At 44.3% G+C, this 16,992-nt stretch overlaps 1 protein-coding gene across 3 annotated transcripts in view; it reads right to left on the bottom strand.

The window, feature by feature from the left end:
• LOC125721019 (kelch-like protein 10) overlaps positions 1 to 14,396 on the bottom strand; it is a 43,302-nt gene extending 28,906 nt beyond the window's left edge. The window contains exons 1-6 of one of the 3 annotated variants that reach the window (XM_048996932.1): positions 14,242 to 14,396; positions 13,236 to 13,725; positions 12,245 to 12,856; positions 11,577 to 11,726; positions 10,580 to 10,940; positions 10,358 to 10,492 (exon numbers count right to left, since the gene is read on the bottom strand). In XM_048996932.1, the coding sequence (XP_048852889.1) occupies positions 10,635 to 10,940; positions 11,577 to 11,726; positions 12,245 to 12,856; positions 13,236 to 13,725; positions 14,242 to 14,387 (1,704 nt within the window). In that variant the 5' untranslated portion in view covers positions 14,388 to 14,396 and the 3' untranslated portion in view covers positions 10,358 to 10,492; positions 10,580 to 10,634. Of the gene's footprint in view, positions 1 to 10,328; positions 10,493 to 10,579; positions 10,941 to 11,576; positions 11,727 to 12,244; positions 12,857 to 13,235; positions 13,726 to 14,241 lie in introns of those variants that run through there. The other 2 variants (XM_048996934.1, XM_048996933.1) reach the window with 2 other exon arrangements.
• Positions 14,397 to 16,992: the final 2,596 nt, after the last annotated feature.

The raw sequence follows: 16,992 nt of genomic DNA, 5'->3' as shown, positions 1-16,992 counted from the left end.
ACAAGGCAATTAACAAATGCATGCAAACAAGTGGCATGTTACACAACAGGAGCAAACCATTACAGCATCCGATAACAAAGGAAAGCAGTTGTCTTGCCATAATTGCATTTTGATAGCTGTTCTAGTGCCTTAACCTCTATGCTCTGACTCCACTGTAAGGTCTAAGTTCTGTTCCCTCAGTCCATTATTCAAGAGGCATTTTCCTTATTTTGGTGAATGTTTCTGATTCTTGTTAGTGTCCACTGTTTCTGTTGATTAAGTCCAGTGATGCTAGCCACACCGGTAGATGCGTAACCTGGTTACCCACCAGGCAGGCAGATGGGGGCAGGTGGGCGAGGTGCAGCGTACTGTATGATGCAGGGGGGCACTGTGCAGCAGCTGAAGTTCCTCTTGGGCGTAATCATGTCCTGCGTACGGAACCAGCTGCCTTTCTCTGCATTGTAGCATTCCACCTTTGCAGTGACTTTGAAGCCATCGGAGCCTCCCATTGCAAACAGCAAGCCGTCCACCACTGCGATGCCGAAATAGCTCCTTTGTTGTTTCATGGGAGGTGCAGCGTGCCACTGATTAATTGCAGGGTCATAAACCTCCATACTCCGCACTGGATGAGCCCCGTTGGTACCGCCCACCTGGGAGACACCAATGGTAAGTGATCACTCGGGTACCAAACGGATAAGTAAATATCAGCTTTCTGGAAGTCAGGAACTCTTAAGGAATTATCGCCCTATAATAGCAGACTGCACAGAACCTCCCATTGTGTATATAGGACACAAGCTTATTACTAATTTGTGTTCAACATACATGTCAACATAACTGCAGTGAAAAAAGTGGATTTGGGCAACAGAAAACCTGTACAATTCAGTGAAATACTTCTTATGTTCATATATTTTACTTTTATTATTATTTTTATTAGTACTAAAAATAATACTTGTAGTCAGACACTGAAAAAAACAACAAACAGAGCAATTATGTCTGGAACTACAGAATATAACTATAATTAAAAATCTAAGCTTTACTAAGCTTTACTAAGCGTATTCGTTTATAACCCAGATATGCAGGGAGCATATGTGTATTGAGATGGGCCTTCCCAGCAGGTCATTTCATCCACTGAATTCTTTTGTTTGATTTAAGCGCATTACAATCTGTGACACAGCAGCAGTGACAAAAAATGAGTCTCAGATAAATCTTGAGATTTGACTCCTTTGTTTCAGAGTACAAGAAAGGAATCACTCACCGCATAGATGTTTCCCTGATATGCAGCTACTCCGAGGCCACGTCAGCGAGTGCGCATGGGAGCGATCAAGGTCCATTCGCACGTGAGTGGATCATAGCACTCCGCAGTGGAAGTGGTCTGAGCTCCATTGTTACCCCCACAAATGTATATCTAGGAAAGATGGTTCACAAGTGATGTGTGTTATGCTGTATATGATTGGAGATGGAGATCTAGAAAGCATAAATGTACATTTAGCTAATGCATGTTTAATCCATCCATCTTCCATAAAAGTTTATTTGGTACAGGGTGGTGGTGAACCTGGAACCTACCACAGGAAGCACATGGGCATTGGTAGGGAATTTACAGTTAGTTGTGATCATTTCCCTTGTGAACCGCAGCTTAATCAGATAATTATTAAGTTCACTAGGTTTGTTTGAATAGGGAAATCTGCAAATTGTTTAGGATTCTGACCCTCCAGGACTGGAATTGGGTAAAGCTCCTACGTTAACACCAGTTATTGTATCTCACAAGTCTTGGGCTGTGGGAAAAATTGCAAAAACACAGAGCTGGACACCACAGCACTGCCCAATGTGCCACTAATGCAGAGCGACAATGCAAGGTCATTTATGTTTTATCTAAACACTGACGTTTACTGAACTTATATTAAATTATGGATTGAAATCAAGCATTTGAAGACAAAGCGAGCTACTGAGTATGTAACATAATCAATTTCAAGGGGAAAATGAGGGTAACCACAGTCAGACGCCCTCCTATTAACCTACCTTTCCATTCAGGGTGGTGGCACTGGCATCCTGTCGCTCCTCATGCATGGGCTGGATAATAGTCCATTCGTTGGCTTCTTGGTCATATCACTCGATTATGATTAGAGGCGAGAAGCGTAAATGGCCACCCATTACATAGATGGAACCATTAATTACGGCCACGCTAACATTTCAGTGGCACCAGTGCATCGGTGCCATGTGCTACCATGTCCGTGCGACGGGGTCAAATCTGCGTAGTGTTGGTGAAATTGTGGCCATCAAAACCCCCAAAACAATACCCAAAGCCATTTAAATACACACTGCCATGGCCGGACTGGCGAGTCTCCTGCCCCTGCGTTACATCGACCCAGTGGTCGGCCCGGGTGTCATAGGCTTCAATCCAATTGGTTTTGCGGAAATTCCAGCCACCAATGGCCAATAAGATGTCAGCGGGCAGGCGTGGGCGGATCAGTGGCCTTTCTTTTTTTTTATATATATTCCCTCCACCACCCCCCCTCTGCGGAGGACTACTTTATTTCTTTTTATTTATTTTTATTTATTTCCTCAAGAGAGGGAGAGAGAGGGGGACAGCAGGACGAAAACGGAGAAGAAGGGAAATAGAGAGAGAGCGAGGGAAAAGAGAAAAAAAAAAAGAAGAAAGAAAACCACAGATAATCTGCTTCAATACCTGCTGATGAGAGAAAACAACAACCAACATCTGTACGAGTCACAATGAGCATGTTAAGGAGCAGCAGCCGATCAAGACAGTGTGTGTCTGTGAGAACCTGTTTGTACCCCTGTGTGCACACCTGTGTATGTGAGCGCGCTGGTGTTCAAAAGGTTTCTCCATGTAAATGTCTAGTAGTGTGTGTGGGGAGCCACAGCCCCATCCCCAAGGACATGAAGCAGACACGGAGGAGGCCCGGACCCCAGACAGCCAGAGGCCCCCCAGGGCATGGGAGCCCCCGGAGGACCACCGCAGGGAGAATAGCATCCCTCACCCAGAAAAGGGCAGAGGAGAGCTCCGGAGGGAGGCCATCCGGCAGCCACAGTGCAGGAGCCCCAGGGGGCCGTGGCGGCGAGCCCGCAGGCTCCACCGGCGGCCGGTCCCACCACGGCAGACCAGGCCCTGGGCCCAGAGATCCAAGGGCCCCCCCACCCCCCAGCAAGGGCCCGACAGAGCCAGGAGGGCCAGATCCCGCCAGGCAATCGCCGCGGGCGAGCCAGCACCCACCCGAGCACCCAGCCCTGGACATCGAGAACCACCAACGCACCAGTGGCCAGGTGCCCCATCCACCAGCAGGGAGTGTGGCGGGGGGGAATAGAGCCCGAGATGTTATTTCAGGTGGAGTCTAGAACCCAACCTGACACATGCATATAGACAAACAGGCACACACATATACAAGCATACGTTCCCACCGTCATGCACACATAAACAAATATTTACACATTCACCCAACATAGAGACACACAGAAATGAACGCTGTACACACACTCTCACTCCCCGTATATACTCTCTGTGGACCCCATTTTTTTCCTCTGGCGAGGAAACCGGAAGACCACCCTGGACCCCTCAGCAGCCGAGAAGCGCACCAGCCCAGACCCCGACCAGACGGCCAGATCAGTGACCTTTCAAAGTCAGATCGTGGACTTTTATCGTCGAGATCATGTATGATCTTCAATACATCAGTGATAATTGGCCTGCACGCCGCATTGGCCTTCACTAGATCGTTGGCTTTGACGATCTTCATAAAGTACTCCGGATCCATACGAGCCATGCGAATCTACACAGGAAACAAAAATGAGAGAATTCCCATGAGTTCCTTAGTGCTTTCTGTGAATCTCTGGAGATGAGCAATTCCTAACATTAAAGGTACATTAGCTGAAGCCATTTACATAGAAAGTCTCAGATGTGTCAGCTAACACTTATTTCATGTAAGACATTTCAGTGTTTTGTTTTCCATTATTTGTTACACTCTCCTCCCAGGTGTAATACCTGGAAGCCTTGGTTGTAGACTTATGGGACATGGAAATGGAGGTTCAGTCTCTAGCTACAGTAATAAGGACTTCACTCAATGAGCATTCTGTTGTTATATACACAAGTCAATGAGAACATAGTATAACTATACTCACCTTGGGCAATAGGACTGAAATGTGGGCCTCTCGGGTGGCAGGCTCGTGCTCGATCCACCGGATGATGCCGTCAAACACCGCATCCTCTTGTCTGACATTCAGCTCATCCTGCTCTATGATGTCAGAAAGTTGTTCCAGGGTGAGTTCTGGGAACTCGTTTGAGGTGATGGCAACCTCCTGGAAGTTTTTCAGGATGAAGTCGAATGCAGACTGGCGCAGCTCATTGAGGCAGTAGACTCAGCCGATCAGCAGCTGCCAGGAGGTTCTCCACATTCTCAGCCGTGACGAGCACAGAGTACGTGTAGGTGTATTCCATTATCTGCTGCATCGTATCTGGGGAAATGCCTGGGAACTGGTACTCCCGCTTTCCCGAATCCTTCCAGTCACCGGTGAACAGAGCCCTGAAAACAATCCAGATGTCAGTCAGAATCAGCTTTTTGGCTGATCACACAAGGAATTTGTCTCCAGTTTGTTGTCACTCTCAGTGAACTTAAACAGGAGACATACAAAAAATAAAAAACAGGACCACAACGGGACTCATTTAATAATTTTGGGTTTCCTAACTCTTCTGATCCAGGGACCCCCAAATGAATATCGACCAGAGCTAAGGACCCCCTGCCACAGATGATCACATAGGTACTTAAGAAGTAGGGTCAGGAAGGGCTTTAATCTTATCTTTCCAGCAGTGGCTCCCTAAAAATATTTTTCACTTAGACTAGAGGGCAGGTCCCCCGGAATATTATTTTTGCCACTGATTGATGTGGTCCACTTTTTGTAATATTTTTACACAGCTATTATATGCCAAAAGTTAAGGTGGTACCTTTAATAACTGTAGCTCAGAAATATTTTTGCTAACCCCGTAGTATACTAATATAACACAATAATTGTCATGACCTGTGCGTCCAGCCCTTGTATGTGCTCAGGATGAACCTGCTCTCATCTGTGAAAAGCTCAGGGTGCCAGTGGCAGACCTGCAAATTCTGGTATTCTATGGCAAATGCCAATCGAGCTCTATGGTGCTGGGCAGTGAGCACAGGGCCCACTAGAGGACGTTGGGCCCTCAAGCCACCCTCATGAAGTCTGTCTCTGACCAAACAATCAGAAACATTCACACCAGTGGCCTGATGGAGGTCATTTTCTAGGGCTTCAGCAGTGTTCATCCTGTTCCTCCTTGCACAAAGGAGCCAATACCGGTTCTGCTGAAGGGTTTAGCACCTTCTACGGCCCTGTCCAGCTCTCCTTAAGTATCTTCCTGTCTCCTGGAATGTCCTCCATGCCCTTGAGACTGTGCTGGGAGACACAGCAAATCTTCTGGCAATGGCACATATTGATGCGCCATCCTGGAGGAGTTGGACTACCTGTGCAACCTCTGTAGGGTCCAGGTATCGCCTCATGCTATTAGTAGTGACACTGACCGTCACCAAATGCAAAACTAGTGAAAAAACCGTCAGAAACGATGAGGAGGGGAAAATGCCAGTGGCCTCCACCTGTTAAACCATTCCTGTTTTGGGGGTCGTCCCATTGTTGCCCCTCTAGTTCACCTGTTCATAATTTCATTAACACCAAAGCAGCTGAAACTGATTAACCACCCCCTCCGCTACTTAACTGACCAGATCAATATCTCAGATGTTTAATAGACTTGATGCTATACTCTAATTAAAAAGTGTTCCTTAAATTTTTTCGAACAATGTATAATTGTAGCATCTCTTCCCTTGTCTTAAACTCCACACACCTAGAGTTGTAACCTAACATCCTATTGGCCTTTTTTATTGCTTCCCCACACTGACATGGAAGAATCAACATACACACCGAGATCTTTCTAATAACCAGCTACCTTTATTTCAATGGAACCCATAATATATCTGTACTTTTATATTTCTGCTCCCTGTATGGATTACCTTACATTTATCTATGTTAAATTCCATCTGCCAGGTATCCACCCAGTCGCTAATTAAATCCAGATCCCGTTGTAGCCTCTCCGCTGCTAGATCAGTACCTGCTACACCACCCACCCTGGTGTCGTCTGCAAATGTAACCAGTTTACAGTATGTATTGGTGTCAATATCATTAATGTAAATTAGGAACAGTAGTGGTCCTAAAATTTAACCCTACGGTACCCCACTATGAACGCAGGCCCACTGTCATGCCCGGCTCGTACGATCGTCGTGTGTGCCACGCCCCCTGATTATCCACGTGTGCTTCCCCAATCATGCCCAGCTGTATCTTGTTGTTTCACCATGTCTTTTGTCTATATCAGTCCACATCTTGCCCTGTCCGATGTCCGTCATTGATGTTAGTGCTGTTATGTCCTGTTCTGCCCATAGCCGTCTTTCCCCTAATAAAACCCCAGTTTTCCCCGTATTCTACCTCCCTGCTTCGTCCTTCCCTGCCTCCTTCCTGCCAGCCTGCCCGTCCGCACCCGCAAACTCTGACACCCACAATATAATAATATCGTGTACAGTACATACTGTAATCAGTCCAGAGGTAACATCACTTCTCCAAATTCAAGTTGCCGGCTATGTTTACTGTAGGTCCCAGGGGAAGGGGTTGCACTAAACCAGTATTTCAATGGATTACGAAAAACCTTAGTGCAGGGGTGCCCAAAGTGGGGCCCGCGGGCCAAGGTTGGCCCGCCGTACTATTTAGATTGGCCCGCCAATGGATATCTAAAATTTTTAATTATTACTGTACTAAAATTTGTTTCAAAAACTCTTAAAGCACGAATCCCAGTGTAGCTATCAGTGCGTTTATTTTTAGTGTACGTTGACCTAACTAATATATATTATACAGTCCTCACTCATGGTGCTTTGATTACATTTGAAATATCTAAGACTAAAATTGAAATACAAGCAACTATAAGGGTAATGTAGAGTATATCTGTCACGGGCGACCGCGGGCAGAGCGGCGATCGTGAGGGCAAGCGGGGAATCAGGAAGCAGGCAGGCAGGATTCGGGGCAAACGGGGATTTAATCAAAGGTTTTCGGGGAACAGGGAACATCGGACACTGACTGACATCAATGACGGACGAAGGACTCAGGTAAGACACGGACTGAAATACACAGGACTGAGCAAATGAACTAGATACAGCTGGGTACAATCGGGAGAAAACACGTGGGTAATCAGGGGGCGTGGCACACAGGAGGAGCGGACGAGCCGGGCATGACAATATCTGTGCACATATGTACATTTCCACACTTCATAAATAGTCATATTTTAACAATTTGCAAAAAGTCCCATGAGTCTTTGTTGCCGCCATACGGGATCAAACCAGTTTGTGGCGGGTCACCACCAGGCTGCTAGCTTAAGCCACTATCAACATGGAGCGGCATCGTCAGTGGCACACAGACAAAAGACATTTTAAAAAATGCTGGGAGGAAGAATATTTTTTCACTGACATAAATGCTAAAGCGGTCTGCCTTATTTGTAACCAGTCTGTTGCTATACTAAAGGAGTATAACATTCGTCGTCATTATGAGACGAAGCACGCAGCATTTTCGCAATTCAAAGGTGATGCGCGAAAGAACAAGACCAGGGAGCTGCTGGCTAAACTTCACAGGCAACAAGGGACTCTTACACGGCCCTCGACAGCCCAGGACAGCGCGACACGGGCCAGCTTTGAGATTACTGCGCTAATTGCCCGGACAGGGAGATCATTTTCAACGGGTGACTTTGTTAAGGAGTGTCTGTCCATAGCTGCGACAATCATGTGCCCGTCACAGGCAAAAACTTTCTCCCAGATCAGCCTCTCACGAAATACTGTGACACGTCGTATTGAAGAAATGTCTCGAGACATTAAGGAGCAATTTAAAGCAAAGGCTGCTGGATTTGTCGCCTTTTCTTTGGCGTGTGATGAAAGCACGGACATTTCGGACTCTGCACAACTTTTGGTTTTCATACGGGGAGTAAATGAAAACATGGAAATAACTCAGGAGCTGGCTGGATTTGAGACACTGCGCAGCACAACAAAAAGTGAGGATTTGTTTGCAGCCGTTGAGCGAGTGTTGGATACGAACGGGCTGAGCTGGGAAAAATTGGTTGGGATAACAACTGATGCAGCACCTGCCATGGTTGGGAGGACAACAGGCCTTGCCACACTAATTTCCCAGAAGGTTTCCCAATGTGGAGGTAAGGTGGCAAAATACCACTGCATCCTGCACCAAGAGCAACTATGTGCCAGATCAGTTGGTATGGGAGACGTGGTGCGTGACGTGATTAAAATCATAAACTGCATACGATCAAAAGCGCTCTCACACCGCCAGTTCAGAGCTCTTCTAGAGGAGGTTGATTCACAATACAAGGATGTGCTTTACCACCAAGAGGTGAGGTGGCTGAGCCGCGGGAAAGTCCTCAAAAGATTTTTTGAGCTGCGGCATGTCATCGCGGAGTTTCTGACAAGCAAGAACAGTGACACTCAAGTCCCCACAGATGAAAAATGGTTTTGTGACGTGGCTTTTATGGTGGACATCACTGACCTGCTCAACACCCTGAATATTCAGCTTCAAGGGAAGGATCAGATCATCACTGAGCTGTTTGACCACATAATGGCCTTCAGGTCGAAGCTGCAGCTACTCTGTCGACATCTGTCAGCAGGTTGGTTAATACATTGTACACACACAGAGACACACATACACATTCAGTTTTAATGGTGATAATGTCTATCATACTGTATTTTATGCCGTAAATAAGTCCCGGCCTTGTTAACTGTGTTGCGGAGGGACAGCGCTGTCCATGGTTCTTAAACTTGATTGACAGGCAGACATGCGCTTTGTTTGTCTTTTGGAGCTTGCATATTTTTTGTGATTGTAAAAATGCTTATGATTTAATCAAGTGATAATGGAGAGGAAAGGTGGCAGCATGTACCTGCACCTCACATGATAAAAGTGCAGTTACTGGGATTGATATTATGTGGAATATGTTAGTAAGTGCATTTACTAACATATCCATATTCCACTGTTGTGCAGTTAAAAAGTATTGTTAAAAAGTATTGTAATAAAATTGTAAGGCTAACTCTTTCAAAGTACATAAAACAACATTTATGTTGCAATATTTATTATTATTTGACGACTTAGCAGCTCTTTCACTTCTTCCCAGGAAACCTTGCACACTTCCCTAGTCTGAGAGAGGTCAACCTGGTGAAGCAGAGACTGCCTGAATATGCAGCACTTCTCAGACACTTGGACCAGGACTTTGCGTTGCGCTTTGAGGACTTTATGGAAAGTAGAGGTGACATGGAGCTGTTTTCTCAACCCTTCACCATAAGTGTGGACTCAGTGCCTGATCACATTCAGATGCAGCTAATTGAGTTTCAGTGTGATTCTGAGCTAAAGAATACATTCATGTCACTACACCTGAAAGACTTCTACACACATGTCTCATCTGAAAGGTACCCAGACATTAGGAAACATGCACAGGTCATGTTAGCTTTGTTTGGCAGCACTTACATCTGTGAACAGACTGTTAGTGTAATGAACCTTAACAAGTCCAGGCTCAGAAGCACTCTGACTGACCCACACCTACAGGACATCCTCACCCTCTCAGTGAGTCAGCTGCAACCTAATATTTATAGGCTGATAAACGCCAAAGAACAGCTTCATGTTTCTCACTAGTGGTGCAATTATATTGTTCCTACTGTTGTTGTTGTGTTGCTGTTGGACATGCACTCTTTGACATTTTGCACTATATGTGATTACAAAAGTTTAGACGTGTTCTAAATGCCTATATATGACTTATTTGTCATATTTTGTTTATGTTATTTACACAGAAAGGAAGGTTAGATAACTGTTTGATAAATAAAACTACTTTACTTTACTATTAGTGTTTGTATTTTGTGTAAAATATTACATTTGGCCCGCGGTCCTCCGATAGATTTTCATTTTGGCCCACTAAGGGAAAATGTTTGGGCACCCCTGCCTTAGTGCTTAATTAGTAATCACCGATGGTTGCAGCGGAATTTCTGAAGAGAACCGTCAAACGAGAACAACGTTTATCCAAAATGGGAAATTTATGACGCTTTCACAAACTAGATAATATGAAAAAGAAAACTTTATTTTAAGTATGCAATGTCAGGAGAAGATTCAGCTCCCATCTCCAGCAGAGCTTCTCCCATGTCCTGGAGGACGCAGGGGACTGACTAGTACGAATGGGCCTTGTTCCATGCCTCCATTGTGGAAGCGGCTGACTGGAGCTGTGGCCTGTTGTGGCAGCAATCCCCCAACCCGCTGGTGGACAGCGTTGATGAAATGTTGGAATGCGGCTTCGGCGGTCGTCGAGGTAAAAACTCAGGTGTGGGAGGAGTTTAGCGAGGCCATGGAAAATTACTTCCGGACAGCTTCGTCTTCAAAGACCTCGATCCCACCAACACACCTTCCAATGAGGAAGCAGAGTCTGGGGAAAAAAAGAGGTGTCTATATAAACTCAATGTATGTTATAGGGAAAGAATTCGGGGTGGGGGGTGTAAATGAGGTTACGTACTGGGCATGCTGTTGTGGGCAGATGGGTTTCTCTCCTCCTTGGCGGCCATTAGGGACTAACGAGGTGAAGCATATTCTATGATGCGGGGGTGCGCAGGCACTACGCAGCAGCTGAAATGGTTTCTGGCTCTGCTCATGTCCTGCGCACGATACCAGCTGCCTGTCCCCGCATCATAGCACTCCACCTTGTTAGTTACCCCAAACCCATCGTGGCCGCCCATCACAAATAGGAGGTCGTCCACCACTGCGATGCCAAAATCACTGCGCGGTGTGGACATGGGGGCCACAGCATGCCAGCGGTTTGTGGTAGGGTCATAGACCTCCATGGTCTGCAGGCGATCAGGCCTGTTGATACCGCCCACCTGAGAGATGCCAAAGATTCATTATCACTTGCTTGCCAAAAGGATGGGCAAACATCAACTTTCCCAAAGTCATGAACTCTTAAGCAATTTTCACCCTATGAAAGCAGGCGCCTTAGAACCTCCCATTGTCTATAGATGACACAAGCTTATATACAGAAGTCAACCTATATGCAATGAAAACATGGATTTGGGCAACAGAAAACTTTTATGATTCGGTGAAAACTGTGAGCCTTCAAAAAAGACTCCTTATGCTAATATATTTTGCTTTTTTATTGTTATTACTTAAAACGAACACTTGAAGCTAATCAGACACTGAAAAAAACAACAATCTGACTAATTATATCTGGAACTAGGGAAAATAATTAATAAAAAATCTAAACTTTACAACCCGAGCTAGTAGCAGAGACCCCCCCAGCAGATCCATTTATAACCCAGAAATGAATGCAGGGAGGCTAAAGAGGGTAGCATATATGTTTTTTATGTGTATAAAGATAAGCCTTTGCAGCAGGTATTTCTGGCATTTAACTGTTTTGTTTGGTTTAAATGTATCACAATGAAAGACACAGCAGCAAAGACAAAAAAACCATGAGTCTTACAGGTAAAATGTGAGATTTGACACAGAAAGGAATCTCTCACCGCATAGATCTTGCCTTTATACGCCGTGACTCCAAGGCTGTGACGGGGAGTGCTCATTGGAGTGATCAAGCTCCATTCGTTAGAGAGTGGGTCAAAGCACTCCACTGTAGAAAGGCTCTCTGTTCCACTGTGGCCCCCACAGATGTATATCTATGAAAACCAGTTAAACTGTGAAGACCGTTATACTGTATATGACTGGGGTTTGGAGGTTACAGATAAAGTTCATTGTGACTCAAAAATAAAAGTATGTGCTATGCATAGTGTATGACAGGGTTCCCCAGTTCCGTTCCTGGAGGAACACAGTTTGCAAATTTCCCTTCTCAAACACACCATAATCAGCTAATTTTCAGGTTTAGTATGGCTGTTTGAAAAGGGAAATCTGCAAACAGTTTTGGATTCTGCTCCCCCAGGAACAGAATAAAGGAAACCTGACATGGGAACACCATTTCATCTATCTCACAAGTCTTGGAGTTGACACCACAGCACTACCCAATGTGCCACTAATGGAGACCAATAATGCATTTATCCAAATACTTAAATGTATTGAACATAGTAATTGTGGATTAAAATCAGCAATCTGAAGAGAATGAGAATTCATGACTGTGTAAAATACTCAATTTCAAGGGGAAAATGAGGGTAAACAGTCAGACGCCCTCCCATTACCCTACCTTGCCATTCAGGGTGGTGGCGCTGGCATCGTTTCTCCTCTCATTCATGTGCTCGATCTGGGTCCATTCATTGGTTATTGGGTTGTAGCACTCTACGATGTTGAGGGGCCTGAAACCAATATGGCCACCCATGGCGTAGATGAGCCCATCGAGCACGACCACACTAACATTACATCGATTCCAGTGCATGGGGGCCATCTGCTGCCATGCTCGTGTGATCGGGTCGTATCTGCGCACGGTATTGATGAAATTTTGCCCATCAAACCCCCCAATGCAGTACACAAACCCATCATGGTACACTGTGCCATGACCAGCTAGGTTGCTCTGCTCCTCCTGCGTGATATCCACCCAGCGGTCGGCCCGTGTGTCATATGCATCAATGCAGTTTGTCGTGCGCATGTTCCATCCACCAACAGCCAGCAAAATATCAGAGGGCAAGCGCGGGCGGATCAGTGGGTTCTCAAAATCAGAGAGTGGACTTTCATCATGAAGATCATAGATGACCTTCAGTACATCAGTGATAATTGGCCTGCACGCCACATTGGCCTTCACTAGATCGTTGGCTTTGACGATTTTCATGAAGTATTCCGGATCCATACGAGCCATCCGAATCTACACAGGAAACAATGAGAGAATGAGAGAATTCCCATGAGTTCCTTAGTGCTTTCTGTGAATCTCTGGAGATGAGCAATTCCTAACATTAAGGATACAGCAGTAAGTGCAAATTTTAATTTCTTTAGCTGAAGCCATTTACTTTGAAAGTCTCAGATGTGTCAGCTAACACTTGTTTAATGTAAGACATCTGAGTGTTTTGTTTTCCATTATTTGTTACACTCTCCTCCCAGGTGGAATACCTGGAAGCCTTGGTTGTAGACTTATGGGACATGGAAATGGAGGTTCAGTCTCTAGCTACAGTAATAAGGACTTCACTCAATGAGCATTCTATTGTTATATACACAAGTCAATGAGAACATAGTATAACTATACTCACCTTGGCCAATAGGACTGAAATGTGGGCCTCTCGGGTGGCAGGCTTGTGCTCGATCCACCGGAGGATGGCCTCAAACACCACATCCTCTTCTCTGACATTAAGCTCATCCTGCTCGATGATGTCAGAAAGTTGTTCAAGACTTAGTTCTGGGAACTCGTTTGAGCTGATGGCAACCTCCTTGAAGTTTTTCAAGATAAAGTTGAATGCAGAATGGTGCAGCTCGTTTACGCAGTAGACATCGGCGATTTTAAGAAGGCCAATGCAGTTGTTGAGGCAGAGCTGCTCATGCAGGAAATCACAGCAGCGCTGCACGATGCCCAAGACACTGAGATAATCAGCAGCTGCCAGGAGGTTCTCCACATTGTCAGCTGTGATGACCACAGAGTACGTGTAGGCATACTCTATGACCTGCCTCAGTGTTTCTGGGGAAATGCCTGGGAGTTGGTACTCCCGCTTTCCTGAATCATTCCAGTCACTGGCGAACAGAGCCCTGAAACACAATCCAGAAGTGACTCATCTAATAAATATCGGTTTTGCAGGCAAAGTTAAATAAGGGGTTTTCTAAATCTTCTGAACCAGGGACCCCCAAATGGAAATTAAGCAGAGATAAGGACCCCCTGCTACAGATGATCTCATAGGCATCTAAGAACTAGGGACCGGTGGCTTTAATTCTTATTTTTCCAACAGTAGCTCCCCCTTTAATATATTTTACTTGGGCTGGTGGGCAAGTCCCCCGGAATACTTTGTTTTGCCTGTTTGACATGGTCCCCTTTTTATATATTTATACCATTATTATTATTATATAGTAAAAGTTAAGGTGGTACACTTATCAGAAATATTTCTGATCAGCTCTGACCTACATTAATATAATTTAATATAATGTATATTAATATAAACTTTCTGTCATCCTAGAGCCTTATTGCCAAGGAGAAGTCATTGCTAACGAGAGATAAAAACTGACTCCTTGCTGTTTTCGCATCTTCATATATGGGTCACAGCTACTTACTGGAAGTAGGAGCTACAGCCACACAGAATTACTGTATGGGCGTTGAATTGAACACCGTCGGTGATGAGGACCACGTCACAAAGCTGTCCTGCCAGCCGAAGCTTGTTAAACACTTCGAACGCCGGGGACATCAGTACTCGCTCCATGTCGTGTGCCATCATAATTCAAGAATGTGAATATCTCGTCTCTCTCTCTTTTTTATATCACTCGAAATGACGTATACATACGTTCTAAGACGCAAAAACCGCACTTTGCATCACAGTTTCCTAAGATACCGTAATGTTTATTTTTAAATCTATATTTGAGACTCGAAATGGATTGGGGGGGGGGGGGGGTATATTCTACGCACAATCAGCTGTACAAGAAGAACAAGTGAAATGTTTTTAACATCACTTTTGGAAAATGTATACCGTGCTTATCATAGAATTTAAGTTTTGTATTATGTAAGAATAGTCAAAGCACGAATTCCCGAAATTAAATAAATAAATAAATAAATAAATAAATAAATGTTTTCATATTTTTTCTCCTCCGCTACGTTTCTAAAAATGAAAAACAAAAAAGGTCCTTTACATGTCTGTCAGGAACGAGGTTTAAGTTCGCATCTTATTCCCTAGTTTCCACTTTAGACATAAGTCATTGAGCAACAAATGTCCACAGGACATTATTTTATGGGCTAAATCTGGTCGGCCCGTTGTGGCAATTATTTGGAACAAGAATAGTCCTTGAAAATTGGGCTGGGCGGTCCGTCTGTTTTGGTCAACATTTAGCACAAGGCGGACGTATTTATCGGACCGCATATATCCCCAATACGGTCATGAAAACAAATTGCAGCAAGTGTGGAATTATCACAATGATTATTGTGCTGTGTACACTTCACCCAAATCCTGAACGCTATTGAATATAATCGATTATGTATTATAGAGCAGTTATGTTAATCAAGGTACAGTGTGCAATATCACTCCATGAGCTATTGACCATTTTCCTGTTTTATGATCTTTTCTTGAGAAATCGTTTTTTATTTTATTTTTTGTAATTCCTCACTTCTGCCGACTAACTCCTCCACGTTTAATATATTTTCGTGCAGGTTTTTAAGTTTGTTTTCCTGCAGCTTCACGGCACCCATCGTTCTTGCGCACCCACACAGATGGACGAGTTAAGCTAGAAGTGGATGGGAGTAGTGGCAGGACAGATATTCCGAGGGCGCCCATTGAACGATGTAAGTAATTATTATTTATCGTTAGAATTCTCACTTAACACAGAATGTTGTCTTTGGCTGAAGTTTAAACAGTCGAGCTGAATTGTGGGAAGATAAGCTGAAGCTGTTCGCGTCCGCAGCTAATGCTCGCGCCATGACTAGCTAGCACATAGTGAAATGGTGAATGGATTTGGCGACATTTTCCGTTTGAATCGAGTACAGAGACGTAGGTGTTGTTTTGTTTGTGGCCCTGCTTTTACAATGCACGTGTAGCAAAGTGAAGTTGGGATCTGCTTGCGTTTTTTGCAGCTAACATCACACTCGATATAGCCGCAGTTTATTGTGGAATCGCCATTTTGGGTGTACACAACGCAAGAGCGCACGAGTGTTTATATAAAACAATTCCACTCTGGCTGAGTTTTCTTATTATTATTATTTTTCATGCTATACTATATACAAACTTTTTACTTGTACATCTTAGGATATAGTTCATTGTGACAATATAAATGGTAGGAGAGAACTACAACAGCAACGACTGTGGGTTGGGGCTGGGTACGGGATAACGTTTTCATAGTTGGGATTAGGGTTTTGCCCATAGACATGAATGCAGAGTCCCCATAAAGACATCTAGCACATCTTCTTCTTTGTGTTCTGGAATTGCTTCTTGTAGGTTAAGTTAGAATGGTTTTCACTGTTCTTTGGTCTGGAGAACAGGCTGATTAATCACAGTTGAGTTTTGTGGGCAATCAACCATATGAATATGTACATATATGTGTGTGTGTGTGTGTGTGTACAGTAGTGTGCAAAAAATCATAAGCAGTCAAAAGAAATTGTGTGATTGTTAGGGTCTGTAGCAGCTAATCACTGCTGTTAATAGCAGCTACTATAAACTACTGTTAATATAACTGCTAATAACATAACAATTTTCCCATTTTTTTGTGTAATAAAGCCTATAATGTAATAATGTGATACGTTTTTGATTCAAATATGTTAGTATGATATTGGTAAGTTATTACTGTATCAGCCTTTATTATATTAAGGGGGAAAATTAGCACATTATTGGCAGTTATTACATTAACGGTAGACATCATATTATATATGTCTAATGCAGGGGCGCTGCTAAGGATTTTGGGTCCCATGAAAGGAATCTTGACAGGGCCCCCCACACAGTTTATTGGGGGCTTCTCTGGGCCCCCTCTCAGTCATGGGCCCCGAGAATCGTCATCGTTTACCCCCCCTTTACAGCGCCCCTGGTCTAATGCACGAAGCATTAACGTTAGATATGCTTGTACTACAACTTATTAGGCAAGAGAGAAGTTCTATTGCCCATTTTCATTGCAAACCAGCTTAACATTTACAGGATAATTAATTGCAAGTTCCGATGTAGGCTGCCATTCACACACACAACTGGAAATAATAAAATGCCTGGACAGAGCAGATACAGCCATTGTAGCCTTCGCTCCTGTCTGCTGCTGTATGCAAATCTCACTGAACCATTAAAGCTGGAGCAGAAGTGATGTCTCCGACTAATTGCTGGTTGTTAGAGAAGTACTCAG

The sequence above is a fragment of the Brienomyrus brachyistius genome, unplaced genomic scaffold (genome assembly GCF_023856365.1).
Source record: "Brienomyrus brachyistius isolate T26 unplaced genomic scaffold, BBRACH_0.4 scaffold27, whole genome shotgun sequence".
Lineage (NCBI taxonomy): Eukaryota > Metazoa > Chordata > Actinopteri > Osteoglossiformes > Mormyridae > Brienomyrus > Brienomyrus brachyistius.
The sequence above is the reverse complement of the archived record's forward strand: the minus strand, read 5'-3'. Positions and strand labels throughout refer to the sequence as shown.